The sequence below is a fragment of the Trachypithecus francoisi genome, unplaced genomic scaffold, assembly GCF_009764315.1.
Source record: "Trachypithecus francoisi isolate TF-2019V2 unplaced genomic scaffold, Tfra_2.0 Lachesis_group9, whole genome shotgun sequence".
Lineage (NCBI taxonomy): Eukaryota > Metazoa > Chordata > Mammalia > Primates > Cercopithecidae > Trachypithecus > Trachypithecus francoisi.
This window is the reverse complement of record NW_022681474.1, coordinates 36,760,259-36,775,587: the sequence shown is the minus strand read 5'-3', so window position 1 is coordinate 36,775,587 and position 15,329 is coordinate 36,760,259. Positions and strand designations below refer to the sequence as shown.

Here is a 15,329-nt window from a genome sequence, read left to right as displayed (position 1 = left end):
ACTGGTGAAATGAGTCTCTTATAGGCATCATATAGTTGGGTCTTTTAAAAAATTTGTTCAGCCATTCTGTTTTTTAGTTGGAGAATTTAGACCATTTATAGTCTCTGTTATTTTTGATATGTAAGGACTTTATTACAGCCATTTTGTTACTCATCTTCTGGTTGTTTTGTAACCGCTCTCTTCCTTTTTTTCCTTTGTTGCTGTCTTCTTTGTCTTCCTTTGTGGTTATTTTCTCTGGTAGTGTATTTTAATTCCTTGCCTTTTATTTTTAGTGTGTCTATTACAGGATTTTTCTTTGTGGCTACCGTGAGGCTTACAAAAAACATAATTATGACAGATTATTTCAAGCTGATAACAGCTTAACTTTGATCACAGGCACACAAAAACTCTACACATCAAAGTGTTTTAAATAGTTTTCTGGTTTTATTTTGCATTTCACTAATGACAAGTGAGACTTATCATCTCTGCATATTATTGATTACTTACATTGCCTTTTCTATGAATTCCCTGTTTAGAGTCTCTGCTCATTTTTCCATTTGATTTTCTTTTTTAGTAAAAATAGTTTATATATTCTCATTGAAATCTGTTACATACATTGCAGATCTCTTCTCCTAGTCTGGGGCCTTTTTATTTTGTTCGTAGTGATTTTTTTTTTCTTTTTTTTTCTTTTTTTGAGATGGAGTCTTGCTCAGTCGCCCAGGCTGGAGTGTGGTGGCACGATCTCGGCTCACTGCAAGCTCCGCCTCCCGGGTTCACGCCATTCTCCTGCCTCAGCCTCCCAAATAGCTGGGACTACAGGCTCCCGCCACCACGCCCAGCTAATTTTTTGTATTTTTGGTAGAGATGGGGTTTCACCGTGTTAGCCAGGATGGTCTCGATCTCCTGACCTTGTGATCTGCCCGTCTCGGCCTCCCAAAGTGCTGGGATTACAGGCATGAGCCACTGTGCCCGGCCTGTTTGTGGTGATTTTTAAAGCACAGAAGTTGTCAATATTGATATTTTCAAATGTTTCAGTCATCTCTTTGATAGTTTGTACTGTTATTTTTAACTGCTTTATTAAGATATAGTTAACAAAATAAATAGTACATATTTATGTGTTTGATGAGTTTTGACATACTAGTCATATGTATATTCTAGTGAAAGCATCAACACAATTAATATAATGACACGTTTATCACCTCATGAGTTTCTTCATTCCCATTTGTAGTATTTCTTTACCTCTTTTTCCTGCCCTCAAAGTCCCAGGCAACCACTAATCTGCTGTCTGTTTTCCATATCCTGATTTTCAGTCTACTTTCTCTATCAATTATTGAGAGAAGGGTGTTGATTTCTGATTTTAGTTTTGGATTTGTCTGTTCATACTTTCAGTTCTATCAGTTTGGTTTTTTGTTTGTTTGTTCATTTTAGAGATCGGGGGGCCTCACTATGTTGCTTGGCTGGAGTGCAGTGGCTGTAAATAGACATGATCATAGTATACTGCCCACTCAAACTCCTGGCTCCTGGCCTCAAGTGATCCTCCTAGTCTCAGCCTCCCAAGTAGCTGGGACTACAAGCACATGACCCTGTGCTTGGCTCTAGTTTTTGCTTCACATATTTTGAAACTCTCTTATTAGGTACACACATTTTTAGGATTATTAATATTGTTTGGTGAATTGACCCTCTTATCATTACATAATTGATTCTCTTTATCCATGTGATTTTTTTTTTTTTGCTCTGAAGTCTGCATAGCCTGATATTTATATAGCCACTCCAGTTTTCTTCTGATTACTTTTTTATGACTCTTTTTCTATCCTGTTACTTTTAACCTTCTTACATCATTATATTTTAAATGGAGTTCCTTAGAACTTGAGGATAAATTCAAATAATAAAAAATAAAATAGGGTTCTTGTGGACAGCATGTAGCTAGATCTTGTTTTTTATACAGTATGATAGCCTCTATCTTTTAATTACTACATTTATTGATATGCTTGGATTTAGGCCCACCATTTTATTTGTTTTTTTCTTATTTCTCCATCTTTTAATGTTCTTTTTATCCACTTGCCTGCCTTGTTTTTGGATTATTGAAAATTTTTTAGTATAGTTTGAATTAATCTTTTGGGTTAATATTTCTTTGTATATCTTTATTCTACTTGTGTCTATAGGTATTGTAATATACATACTTAACTTTTTACAGTCTATTAAGAATTTATATTTTACCACTTTCAGTGAAATATAGATAGATATCTTTTCACCATGTAGGTCTCTCCTAACTTTATGTTGTCATGTCCTACGTGTTATATCTATATACATAAAAAATTCTATTAGACATTGTCTTGTTTTTTTTAGTAACTATCATACATAAAGAACTTGCAAGGAGAAAATATTATATATGTCCAGATAGTAACTATGTCTGTTGCTCTTTTTAAATTTTTTTAAGTTCCTTTGGTATCATTTTCTTTCCCCCCTGAAGAATAAAATGTCTTTTGAAGCAGGTCTCTGGGTTACAAATTCTCTTGTTTTCCTTCATGTTAGAATTTTTTATTTTGTCTTCATTCATGAAAGCTATTTTCACTTAGATAAATAATTCTGGGCTGAAATTCTTTTCTTTCAGCAGTTTAAACTGGCTACTTCAAAGATTTTTAATTATCTTTTAAAAAAATATTAAAAGGGGCCAGGCGCGGTGGCTCAAGCCTGTAATCCCAGCACTTTGGGAGGCCGAGACGGGCGGATCACGAGGTCAGGAGATCGAGACCATCCTGGCTAACACAGTGAAACCCCGTCTCTACTAAAAATACAAAAACTAGCCGGGCGAGGTGGCGGGCGCCTGTAGTCCCAGCTACTCGGGAGGCTGAGGCAGGAGAATGGCGTAAATCCGGGAGGCGGAGCTTGCAGTGAGCTGAGATCTGGCCACTGCACTCCAGTCCGGGCGACAGAGCGAGACTCCGCCTCAAAAAAAAAAAAAAAATATATTAAAAGGTTTTTTAAATGAAATTGCTGAGGCAAACAGCATAAGTGAGGAGAGATGGGATCCAAGAATGAAATTCTAAGAAGTGTAAATATTTAAGGGATAGGCAGAATAATCATCAAAGGAGTTTAAGAAGAAGCAGACAAGATTATATGGAGATGATTATGAGAAATTGGAAATACAGATATATGATCTTAGGCAAATTTTTTAACGTCTCTAAATCTAATTTTCTCATTTGTAAAACAGATAATAGCAACTAACTTGTATGGTTATGAAAATTAACATATATATTATGTACCTACTTCTTCATGGCCTGCTTCATGTCAGTATTTGCTTATAAAGTGACAAGAATTCTCAGTAAGTTCCAGGCTGTCCTCTCATGCCATGCCCCTTGCCCTGACTTTTTTTGTTTCTTTTTTTTTAACTATAATGAAGATGCATAAAGCACCTATTACAAGGCCTACAAAAATGCTCAATAAATAACTCATTACAATGATTATTAACACAGATGATAAAACCAAGTAGCTTTAATGTCTCATATCTGATACGCTGAAACTATACTTTCTTTTGCTAGCTTATATTACCTTGCATTGCTGAAAAATATAAACATTTTAATACATTTTTAGGATAAATTTTAGTGCTAAACACATGTAGAATAATGAAACTGGATCTTCCATCTCTCATACAAAAATCAACTCAAGATGAATCAAAGACTTAAATATAAGATGTGAGATCATCAAAATTCTATAGGATAACCTTGGAAAAACTCTTCTGGACATTGGCCTAGGCAAAGAATTCATGACTGAGACTCCAAAAGCAAATGCAACAAAAATAAAGAAATGGGACCTAATTAAACTAAAGAGCTTCTGCACAGTAAAAGAAATAATCGGAGTAAACAGACAGCCCATAGAATGGGAGAAAATATTTGCAAACTATGCATCTGACAAAGGACTAGTATTGAGAATCTGTAAGGAACTCAAATAAACCAGCAAGAAAAAAGCAAATAATCCCATCAAAAGGTAGAAAAGGATATGAATAGACATTTCCCAAAAGAAGATATACAAATGGCCAACAAAATTATGAAAAAATGCTCAGCATCACTAATCATCAGAGAAATGCAAATTAAAATCACAAAAAGATACCACATTACTCCTGCCAGTAATTAAAAGTCAAAAAGCAATAGATACTGGCGTGGATGTGGTGAAAAGGGAACGCTTTTATACTGCTGGTGGGAATGTAAATTGGTACAACCTCTACGGAAATCAGTATGGATATTCCTTAAAGAATTAAAGTAGGCTGGGTACAGTGGTTCACACCTGTAATCCTAGCATTTTGGGAGGCTGAGGTGGGCAGGTCATGAAGTCAGGAGTTCGAGACCAGCCTGGCCAGCATAGTGAAACTCCTTCTTTACTAAAAATACAAAAATTAGCTGGTCATGGTGGCACATGCCTGTAGTCCAGCTACTCAGGGCTGAAGCAGGAGAATCACTTGAACCCAGGAGATGGTGGTTGCAGTGAGCCAAGATTGTGCCACTGCACTCTAGCCTGGGCAACAGAGTGAGACTCTGTCTCAAAAAAAAAACAAAAAACTAAAAGTAGCAGATCTACCATTTGATCCAGCAGTCTCACTACTGGGTATCTGCCCAAATAAAAAGAAGTCATTATATGAAAAAGACTCACGCACATGCATGTTTATAGCAGCACAATTCACAATTGCAAATATATGGGCCGGGCATGGTGACTCATGCCTGTAATTCCACACTTTGGGAGGCCGAGGCAGGTGGATCACTTGAGGTCATTAATTACAGACCAGCCTGGCCAACATGGTGGAACCCCGTCTTTCCTAAAAATACAAAAATTAGCCAGGCATGATGGCACACACCTGTAATCCCAGATACTAAGGAGGCAGAGGCAGGAGTATCGCTTGAGGCCAGGAGGCAGAGGTTGCATTGAGCCAAAGTTGCACCACTACACTCCAGCCTGGGCAACAGAGCAAGACTCTGTCTCAAACAAACAAACAAACCACAATGATATAGAACCAACATAAGTGCCCATTGACCAATGAGTGAATAAAGAAAATGTGGTATATATACACCATGGAATACTAGTCAGCCATCAAAAGGAACAAAATAATATCTTGTGCAGCAACTTGGATGGAGCTCAAGGCCATAATTCTTTTTTTTTTTTTTTGAGATGGAGTCTCATTCTGCCACCCAGTCTGGAGTGCAGTGGCGTGATCTCAGCTCACTGCAAGCTCCGCCTCCCGGGTTCACGCCATTCTCCTGCCTCAGCCTCCCGAGTAGCCGGGACTACAGGCGCCTGCCACCACGCCCGGCTAATTTTTTTGTATTTTTTTAGTAGAGACGGAGTTTCACCGTGGTCTCAATCTCCTGACCTCGTGATCCACCTGCCTTGGCCTCCCAAAGTGCTGGGATTACAGGCGTGAGCCACCGCGCCCAGCCCCTAAAAGCCATAATTCTAAGTGAAGTTAACTCAGTTGTTGAAAACCAAATATCATATGTTGTCACTTATAAGTGGGAGCCAAGCTATGAGGTTGTAAAGACACACAGAGTGAGATAATGGACTTTGGGGACTTGGAGTTAGGGTTGGAGCGCGATGAGGGATTAAAGAGTACATATTGGGTACAGTGTACACTGCTCGGATAATGGGTGTGCTAAAATCTCAGAATTCACCACCATAGAATTCATCAGTGTAACCGACTTGTACTACAAAAGATATTGAAAAAAAATTAGTGTTAACAAAAAAAGAATCTCTAAATTTTGAGAGATTGCTGGGACTTCTTAACTAAAATTATTCAGTTTCCATTTACCTAAATTCTAATTTATAGATCTTGAAATGACATATTTGATTCAAGTTGCCCTTGTGTCTTTTGACAAAATGAGTTTGACAAAGTCAGTTGCCATTGTCTTTAAAACAAGTCTTTTAAATGCTCACTCTGAGGCTTAAACTGAGACTATTCTTAACAGTATGTGTATACATTTACACATACTTTACTTTTACACACATTTATATTATTTGGGTGTGGACTCAAGAAAAGAGGCAACTGCCATAATTAGAAGATTATTAGAGTTAAAATAAAAAAAACAGCCCTTTAACCTTCGGAGCCTTGGCTATATATCAATAAAAAGGCAAAGGTAGTGTTTATATCACACTGTGAGCATTAAATTAAATGACTGAAAGTTAAAGTTTAAAAACCATAGGAAACGCCTCAGTGAAAACAACATAGCTATAGTCTGGTGTTTCTAAGCTGGGACCAAAAGGTTTGGGTAGCAAACTGAAAGGGAAATCCTGTCATATGGAAGTCACCTAAGTATTATTTTTAAACTACACACGCTATTTTTTCACCTTTCATTCTCCGTGCTCTCCCCGCCCCCAATAATTGGGCCTATTAGATTTTCTAGAGGAGTAGTTAGAGACAACAACTTGAATTACTTCATCCATCCACATTCTCCACACTCCACTTCCAACCATTTTAAGAACTGATCTAATCCAACCATCTCCTTCATTTGGCAGGTAAATAAATCAAAACATAACAAGGTGAAATAATCATTTCTTTCAACTTGAAATCATGAAACTTTTGGCCTACTTCATGTCAGTATTTGCTTATAAAATGACAATAATTCTCAGTGAGTGCCAGGCTGTCCTCCCATGCCCCTTCCCCCTCACCTTTTTTTTAAATGTAATAAAGAGCATAAAATACAAAACATAAATCTGTTCCATCTTCCCCATCTCCACAGTTCATGTCACAGAAGTAACCACCTTTAAAATGTTAAGTTTCATTTTGAGTTATTCTGGGTATTGCCCTGATAACCTAAAATCTGTGCTATCTAATACAGTAGCCAGTAGCCATATTTGGCTACCGAGCATTTGAAATGGGGCAAGTCTGAGTTGAGATGTATTATAATTACAAGATACACCCCTGATTTTGAAAATGTAGTATTAAAAAACGTAAAACATCTCGTTAATATTTTGATTACTACTTAAAATGATACCATTTGGATATATTCAGTTAAATAAAGTATTGAAATTAATTATTAATTTCACTTGTTTCTTTTTATCTTTTTAAAAATTTAACATTATTTTTGGCCGGGCACAGTGGCTCATGCCTGTTATCCCAGCACTTTGGGAGGCTGAGGCGGGCAGATCATGAGGTCAGGACATCAAGACCATCCTGGCTAACACGGTGAAACCCTGTCTCTACTAAAAATACACACACGCAAAAAAATTAGCTGGGCATGGTGGCACGTGCCTGTAGTCCCAGCTACTCGGGAGGCGAAGGCAGGAGAATCGCTTGAACCCAGGAGGTGGAGGTTGCAGTGAACCGCGATCATGCCACAGTGCTCTAACCTGGGTGACAGAGCGAGACTCCTTCTCAAAAAGAAAAAAAATTAATTAACCTTATTTTTAAATTGACATAATAATTGTACATATTTATGGGGTACATAGCACTGTTTTGATACATATAATGTATATAGTGATTAGATAAAGATAATTAGCATATCACCATCAAACATCATTTCTTTGTGTCAGTACCTTCCTTCTAGATATTTGAAACTGTGTAATATATTGTCTAACTCTACAATGCTATAGAACACTAGAACTTATTCTTCCTATCTAGGTGTGTGTAATTTTGTATCCTTTAACAAATCTTTTCTAGTCCCTCCCATTTCCCCTATCCTTCTCAGCCTCTGGTATACCCTGTTCTACTTTCTACTTCTATGAGATCAACTTTTTCTGGCTTCCAAATAGGAATGAGATCATGCGGTGTTTAACTTTCTGTTCCTGGCTTATTTCATTTAACATAATGTCAACCAGTTCTATCCATGTTGCCTCAAATGACAGGATTTCTTCCTTTCTACCTTTTTAAAGATGGTTGTTAGAAAATTTTAAATTACACATGTGATTTGCGTTTGTTATTCACACTATATTTCTACTGGACAATGCTGATGCAGTTAGTAAGCATATATCTCCCTAGTTGATGTACCATGTTTTACCTGTGAGATATCTGATTCTATTCTGATTCTCATGCCTTTGTAAGGAACCAGGAAGATTTTTGCCTGAAAATCTTTAGGATTTTTTTATCCTTGGTATTCTCAAATTTCACAAGCATACACTGAAGTGTGGGTACTGGTTTGTTCAATATGCTTAGAACACTTGGTAAGGTAAGGTCTTTTAGTTTGTCTCCCTATAGTTCTGAGAAAGTTTCTGCTAGTATTTTTTTGGATTATTTTCTCCCTATTTCTGAAGGAGAAAGGTCCTATATCTAATTGGATACTAAAACTCTTGGATTGAGTCTCTGTTTTCTGTAATTCTGTCTTATATTTTCTATTTTCTATCCTGCTGTCCTTTGGCAGCGGTTTGGGAGGTTACCTTATCCTCATCTTTTGAGAGTATATTTAAAAATAGGGCTGGATGCGGTGGCTCATGCCTGTAATCCCAGCACTTTGGGAGGCCGAGGCGGGTGGATCACCTGAGGTTAGGAGTTCTAGACCTGACCTAGAAGCCTGGCCAACCTGGTGAAACCCCATCTTTACTAAAAATACAAAAATCCGACAGTATCATGGCACACACCTGTAATCCCAGCTACTTGGGAGGCTGAGGTAGGAGAATCACTTGAACCTAGGAGGTGGAGGTTGCAGTGAGCCAAGATCATGCCATTGCACTCCAGCTTGGGTGACAGAGCAAGACTGTGTTTCAAAAAAATAAATAAAATAAAATAAAAAAGGGGGAGATAGGCAATCAAAGTTTTAATTGTCTAGAACTCTTTCTTTTTCTCTGTTCTTTTATCAGAAGCATGTTCTGATAAATATCAGCCTTTATGACTTACACTCTCCTAAATATCTGTCAGATTGCAAATTAAAATTGTTTCTAACATTTCTTTCTGTGTCATGAATTATCTGTTTCTTTTATAGTCAATGGGTCAGTTTGTTTAGGGCTGGCTTCTGGAAGATGAGGCACATTGCAGATAAGAAGAATGTGTAACCAAATGTTTAAATTAGAAATGCAAAAATGTTTTTCTGGGAGCAATGATAATCTGATGATTGTAATAATGTGGGCATAGTGAGGTAAAGGTCTGAACTAGTGGCAACTGAAAGAAAAGAGCTGAATAATTATGCAAGAAAATAAGTGTAACTGAGTACTGATTTCTCCATTCTCAAAACTCCCACAGCACCCTTTTACTGAAGTGACTGTATGCTCCCTTGTAATGTTAATTATTATATCCATATGTCTTTCTAACTAAATTGTGACTTTTCAAGGCAAGGACTGTATCTTATTCATTCATTCTTTTGCAGATATTTATTGATCAAGCACTGTTCGAAATGCTGGGGATAAAGCTGTGTGCAAAGACAAAACTATCCCTGCCCTCAGTGCCACCGAATATATTCACTTAATTTTTCACAGTGCACGGAATCCAAAGCTAGGCATTCCCAAGTAAATAGTTAACATTTAAGCCAATTTAAAAATTTAATATTAAGATGGTCTGTTTGTGACTGTTTAGTTGTATTGCAATAGTTTTGGTTTTTTTTTTTTTTTTTGGTATTTAATTATTTTATTTGGACTTGATACAAAAAATTATTATGCGTTCAGATTAAACTAATATTCCTTACCTTAATTAAAAGTAATATAGCACCTTGATATAGTGAAAAGAGGACCACTTTGGGAGGAGTCCAGAGTTCTAATTGGACTCTACTGTTGAATAGGTTTGCACATTTTTACCTTCTTAGAGCCTTACTTTTCTGATATGTAAAATAAAAGGGTTGGTATCTGTTAGCACTCACACTTTGAATCTGAAAGTGGAGCAAAATATTCATTCCTGTGGCCTTTGAATAAATGTTTTGTACTTTTAATTGAATGACTGGAAACAAAACCAAGAGCTGTCATTTTATGTTTCTTTTTTTTTTTTTTTTTGAGACGGAGTCTCGCGCTGTCACCCAGGCTGGAGTGCTGTGGCCGGATCTCAGCTCACTGCAAGCTCCGCCTCCCGGGTTCACGCCATTCTCCTGCCTCAGCCTCCCGAGTAGCTGGGACTACAGGCGCCGCCACCTCGCCCGGCTAGTTTTTTGTAGTTTTTAGTAGAGACGGGGTTTCACCGTGTTAGCCAGGATGGTCTCGATCTCCTGACCTCGTGATCCGCCCGTCTCGGCCTCCCAAAGTGCTGGGATTACAGACTTGAGCCACCGCGCCCGGCCGTCATTTTATGTTTCACTTGAGTTATAATCAGTAGCTAAATGTTTTTTCCTTTTCTTTTATAGACTTGGGTCTGGATCAATATATAATAAAACGCTTTGATGGAAAGGTGAGCAAACTATGACTCTTCTATACATATATCCTATTATTTACTGAGAAGATTTTTAAGTTCCTCTATAGTTATGTGTGAGAAATGACTGAATACCTGTTTATCTTATCAAAAGAGCATGCTTAGGTTACGTGCCTCCATGTGCCTCTACAGAAAGAGGCAGAAGGTTCTATATTTTTCCATGTAAGGTAACTCTTGTGTATTGCCTGCTATTTATATTAAGGGCTAATTCAGTGTTTGTTGACTTTTGAATGTTAACTCAATAGTCATCATAAAGATTAATAAGCCCCCCAATATTGTATTGGCATTTCTGATAAAACGCTTCCCTGATTTGACCTTTCTCAGACTTTGTGATAGTGTCTAGCAATAATCTTAACTAGAAAATTACAAAGGTCCTTGTAGTGCTTTTTGTAATAATTATGAAGACTATTCCAGATTTGCCTATAAGTTTGCACTATACTTATTTTTAGTTATTTATACCTGAATAAATAATATAACAAATTATTTTTAGGTATAGAAAATGAGACTTTCAGTTTTATTATCTCATAAAGCAGTCAAACATGTTTTTTCCTTTCAGGCCAGATTCTCCAAAAAGAAAATATTACACAGGGTCAGAAAGAAAGGTAAAGGGTCAATTTTACAGAGGAGGAAGAAAGCCCTTCAGAAAGAAGAAAGAGCCAGGCATGGCTCTGCAGAGCACAGTGAACAGGAAGTCAGAAGGAAAATCATGGAGTGGCTGGAAAAGGCAGGATCACAAAAAAGGGTCTAGATGGGAAGAGGTCAGGGTTAGTAGAAACTGATGACGTTTGCAGAAATATGCCAATTCCTGCATTATTACATAAAACTCCATATCCTGGTAAGGTGGAGAGATAAGTGTTGAGCTCTTTTATACAAGTGAAAATACTGAGTAGCTGCCTTAAGATTTGAGAGATCTCAGCTAAGGCTACCTGCCTAAAAATTACCTTTCCTATTAGGGTGGCACAGTGCCTAAAATGCCTCTGTCTGTGAATATCATCATTTTAAAGTCACATATTCTAAAAGAATGATCAGAAAGGAAGGGCACTGAACTAGATGTTAGGAGACCTAGGCTCAAGATCCTAACTCTGCTTTGGGACAGTTTCATCTTTTCTCTGATCGTTGGTATCTCTGCTTTATCTGTAGTAAAGTACCATATCCAATGTGAGGACTTACTGCAACACTTCTGATTTCAGAGTCTTTGGAGGGTCAGGTCCCTATCTTACCTGTTCTTGTGTCACTCAGAGTCCAGCGTGGGCCTGGCCGACAGGAGGCAAACAATAAATGTTTAATGACTTGCAAAAAATCAACTACAGTAGTCAATCACATATTCCTTGGTGGAGGTGGAGGTCTGACTCATAAAGTCAGTAATAACTTACAGCAAATTAATTTTAATAAATAATTTTTTTTTTTTTGAGACGGAGTCTCGCTCTGTCGCCCAGGCTGGAGTGCAGTGGAGCGATCTTGGCTCACTGCAAGCTCCACCTCCTGGGTTCATGCCATTCACCTACCTCAGCCTCCCGAGTAGCTGGGACTACAGGTGCCCGCCACCATGCCTGGCAATTTTTTTTGTATTTTTAGTAAAGACGGGGTTTCACTGTGTTAGCCAGGGTGGTTTCCAATCTCCTGACCTCGTGATCCACCCGCCTCTGCCTCCCAAAGTACTGGGATTACAGGCGTGAGCCGCTGTGCCCGGCAATAAATAACTTATTTTGGTTATTTGGAGAATCACTTGAACCCCGGAGGCAGAGGTTGCAGTGAGCCAAGATCGTGCCATTCTGCTCCAGCCTGGGCAACAGAGCGAGACTCTGTCTCAAAAAAAAAAAAAGAGAGAAAAGACTAAAAGAAAAAAAAAAAACTTTATGTAATGAAGAGTGCCAGATTCATTTAGTGTTTGATCAGTTTAAAAGTTTTCCATGTTTTTTTGTTATGTATGAAGTCTTTCGCCTGATAATTGTAACTGTCAGTACTTTCTCAATTGTCAGTCTTTTCATTTTTCTTTATTTTTTTATTATTATTCTTTTTTGAGATGGAGTCTCGCTATGTCGCCAGGCTGGAGTGCAGTGGCGCCATCTCAGCTCACTGCAACCTCTGACTCCCTGGTTCAAGCGATTCTTCTGCCTCAGCCTCCTAAGTAGCTGGGATTACAGTCACGCACCACCACGCCCAGCTAATTTTTGTGTTTTTAGTAGAGATGGGGTTTCACCATGTTGGCCAGGATGGTCTCAATTTCCTGACCTCATCATCTGCCTGCCTCAGCCTCCCAGAATGCTGGGATTACAGGTGTGAGCCACCATCATTTTTCTTCAGACCTTCATGACTCTTTTGTTCTCTCATTCAGAAAATCTTAATTCTTAAGTAGCTGCTTCTAGAATATATGAATTCTAAGACAATTTTCTGTTTAAAAAAGCAATTTGTGTGATAATGATATTGTAGTAATTTTGTGCATTATGGCCAGAAATGTAGTTAGAAAGCTAAACACCTAAGAGGAATTTCTTTTTAGACTTGCTTTGATTTTTAAATGGATAATTTTTTCCCTCTTCCTCTGGTTTTTTTTTTTTTTTAATTTGTAAGATAAACTAGCTATTAAATGCTTAGAGAAAGAATTATTTACTCCTATTGTCTCAGCCCCCATTATCTTAACTTTTAGCACACCATTTAACAAAGTCCAAAATTTGACCAGTAACAAACACTAGCTTATTTTATTGCCTTCTAATTGAATTAAACTTCAGGCTTTTTGTCATTGAAAGTAAGAACAAATGTAAAAATATTTTCCTGGGATGTTTTAAATTTGTACCTGAATAATGGAACTTCCAGATGCAAAATAGGAAAGAGTGGCCCAATTGATATTGACAAATAATTGAGTAGTTAATTCTTGTTTTGCTAAAATCTTTTTCTCCTGATCCATTTAATTAACTAGAAGGTTCCCTGTAAGAAGTAAATGAGACATTACTATTTCAACTGATAGTCAGTGAGAACTGAATTTAATTAAGCCGCTTTTGAATTTGTAGGTGAATCTTTTTCCAGAGCCCATTATTACTTTATGTTAATGGATACTAATACTTTTAGAATACTAGCAATTTCCCTTGTAGAAAAGTTATGAAACACATTATTATTGTCACTTGCATCTACTATCATAGGCCTTGTATAAAGAATGGTAACAGCTATGGTTACCATTGGTTTTAAGAATATGTTTTGTAGGCCGGGCGCTGTGGCTCAAGCCTGTAATCCCAGCACTTTGGGAGGCCGAGACGGGCGGATCACGAGGTCAGGAAATCGAGACCATCCTGGCTAATACGGTGAAACCCCGTCTCTACTAAAAAAATACAAAAAACTAGCCAGGCAATGAGGCGGGCGCCTGTAGTCCCAGCTACTCGGGAGGCTGAGACAGGAGAATGGCGTGAACCCGGGAGGCGGAGCTTGCAGTGAGCTGAGAGCCGGCCACTGCACTCCAGCCTGGGCGGCAGAGCCAGACTCCGTCTCAAAAAAAAAAAAAAAAAAGAAAAAAAAAAAGAAAAGAGACTGAGTTTCACTCTTGTTGCCCAGGCTGGAGTGCAATGGCATGATCTCGGCCCACTGCAACCTCTGCCTCCCGGGTTCTCAAGCGATTCTCCCGCCTCAGCCTTCCGAGTAGCTGGGATTGCAGGCGTCCACCCCCACGCCCGGCTAATTTTTTTTGTATTTTTAGTAGAGACGGGGTTTTACCATGTTGGCCAGGCTGGTCTTGAACTCCTGGCCTCAGGTAATCCATCCACCTCGCCCTCCCGAAGTGTTGGGATTACAGGTATGAGCCACCATGGCTGGCCGGCTTTTGTTTTTTTTTTGTTGTTGTTGTTGTTTTTGAGACGGAGTCTAGCTCTGTCGCCCAGGCTGGAGTGCAGTGGCCGGATCTCAGCTCACTGCAAGCTCTGCCTCCCGGGTTTACGCCATTCTCCTGCCTCAGCCTCCCGAGTAGCTGGGACTACAGGCACCCGTCACCTCGCCCGGCTAGTTTTTTTGTATATTTTTTTAGTAGAGACGGGGTTTCACCGTGTTAGCCACGATGGTCTCGATCTCCTGACCTCGTGATCCGCCTGTCTTGACCTCCCAAAGTGCTGGGATTACAGGCTTGAGCTACCGCGCCCGGCCGGCTTTTGTTTTAATGTAATATGTCATAGATTCTAAATGCACCTTCCTGTGTTGAATCCTTCTTGTGGGGAAAAAAAAAAAAAAAAAACCCTTCCCCTAGTATCCCTGTTTCTGCTAACAATTTGTCAATACAGTGATTTCATGAATTTTGGATTATTTATTTAATGAAAACTATATTTTTTTCTTTGTTTTGTTTATTGTCTTTTCTGATTTTACCATCTAGTTGGCCTATAAAACAATTATTTCTAAGTAGAGCCTTTATTTTACATTAATGTTAAATATTTCTTTCATGTAATCATTTAGTTGCTCTCTTTTATTTGCATGATTTATTTCAAGTGGTTTGTAGCCTTTTTTATTTTCCCATTTTCTCTTACCCCTTTTTTCCCCTCAGCAAACCAAATATAGAAATTATATTTTGTATTTCCTGTTTCTATTGCATGTAATAGACAACTTTCTTCACATCAAACGTCACCATGTTTTCTTATAAAGTCACAGAATAAAATTACATGGTATAGATAAAATTGTTTCTTAAGCAAGGAATACCAATTTCCACAATGTTGATGCAATCCCCTTATCTCTTCTAAAAACTATAAAGCTTATACCCTATTTTCAAGCAATAAAATAGTCTATTGAAACTAATTGTTCATTATCATCATACCACCATGTATTTCTTTTTTAGAGAATAGGTTTGTTATTCTTTCCTACCTATTGATTCCCCTTTCCCCCAACCTCTCCCTGAACATTTCAGAAATACTGCCTCTGAATTGAGTTTTTTCCATTACTTGAAACTACAGTCCCCTCAGAACCTTGACAATCTCTCAAACTTGGAAGAAAAGAATGATACGTATTATATTTCCACCTCCTTTATGTTATCTACAAGAATATTTGTTTACATGGAACAAAACATTTTCATCAAATAAAAAAT

The 15,329-nt window shown here is 38.0% G+C and overlaps 1 protein-coding gene across 5 annotated transcripts in view; it reads left to right on the top strand.

The window, feature by feature from the left end:
• MICU1 (mitochondrial calcium uptake 1) overlaps nt 1-15,329 on the top strand; it is a 265,955-nt gene that overhangs the window by 93,007 nt on the left and 157,619 nt on the right. For all 5 annotated transcript variants that reach the window (XM_033209906.1, XM_033209905.1, XM_033209904.1 and 2 more), the window contains one exon: nt 10,218-10,261. In XM_033209906.1, the coding sequence (XP_033065797.1) occupies nt 10,218-10,261 (44 nt within the window). The remainder of the gene's footprint in view (nt 1-10,217; nt 10,262-15,329) is intronic.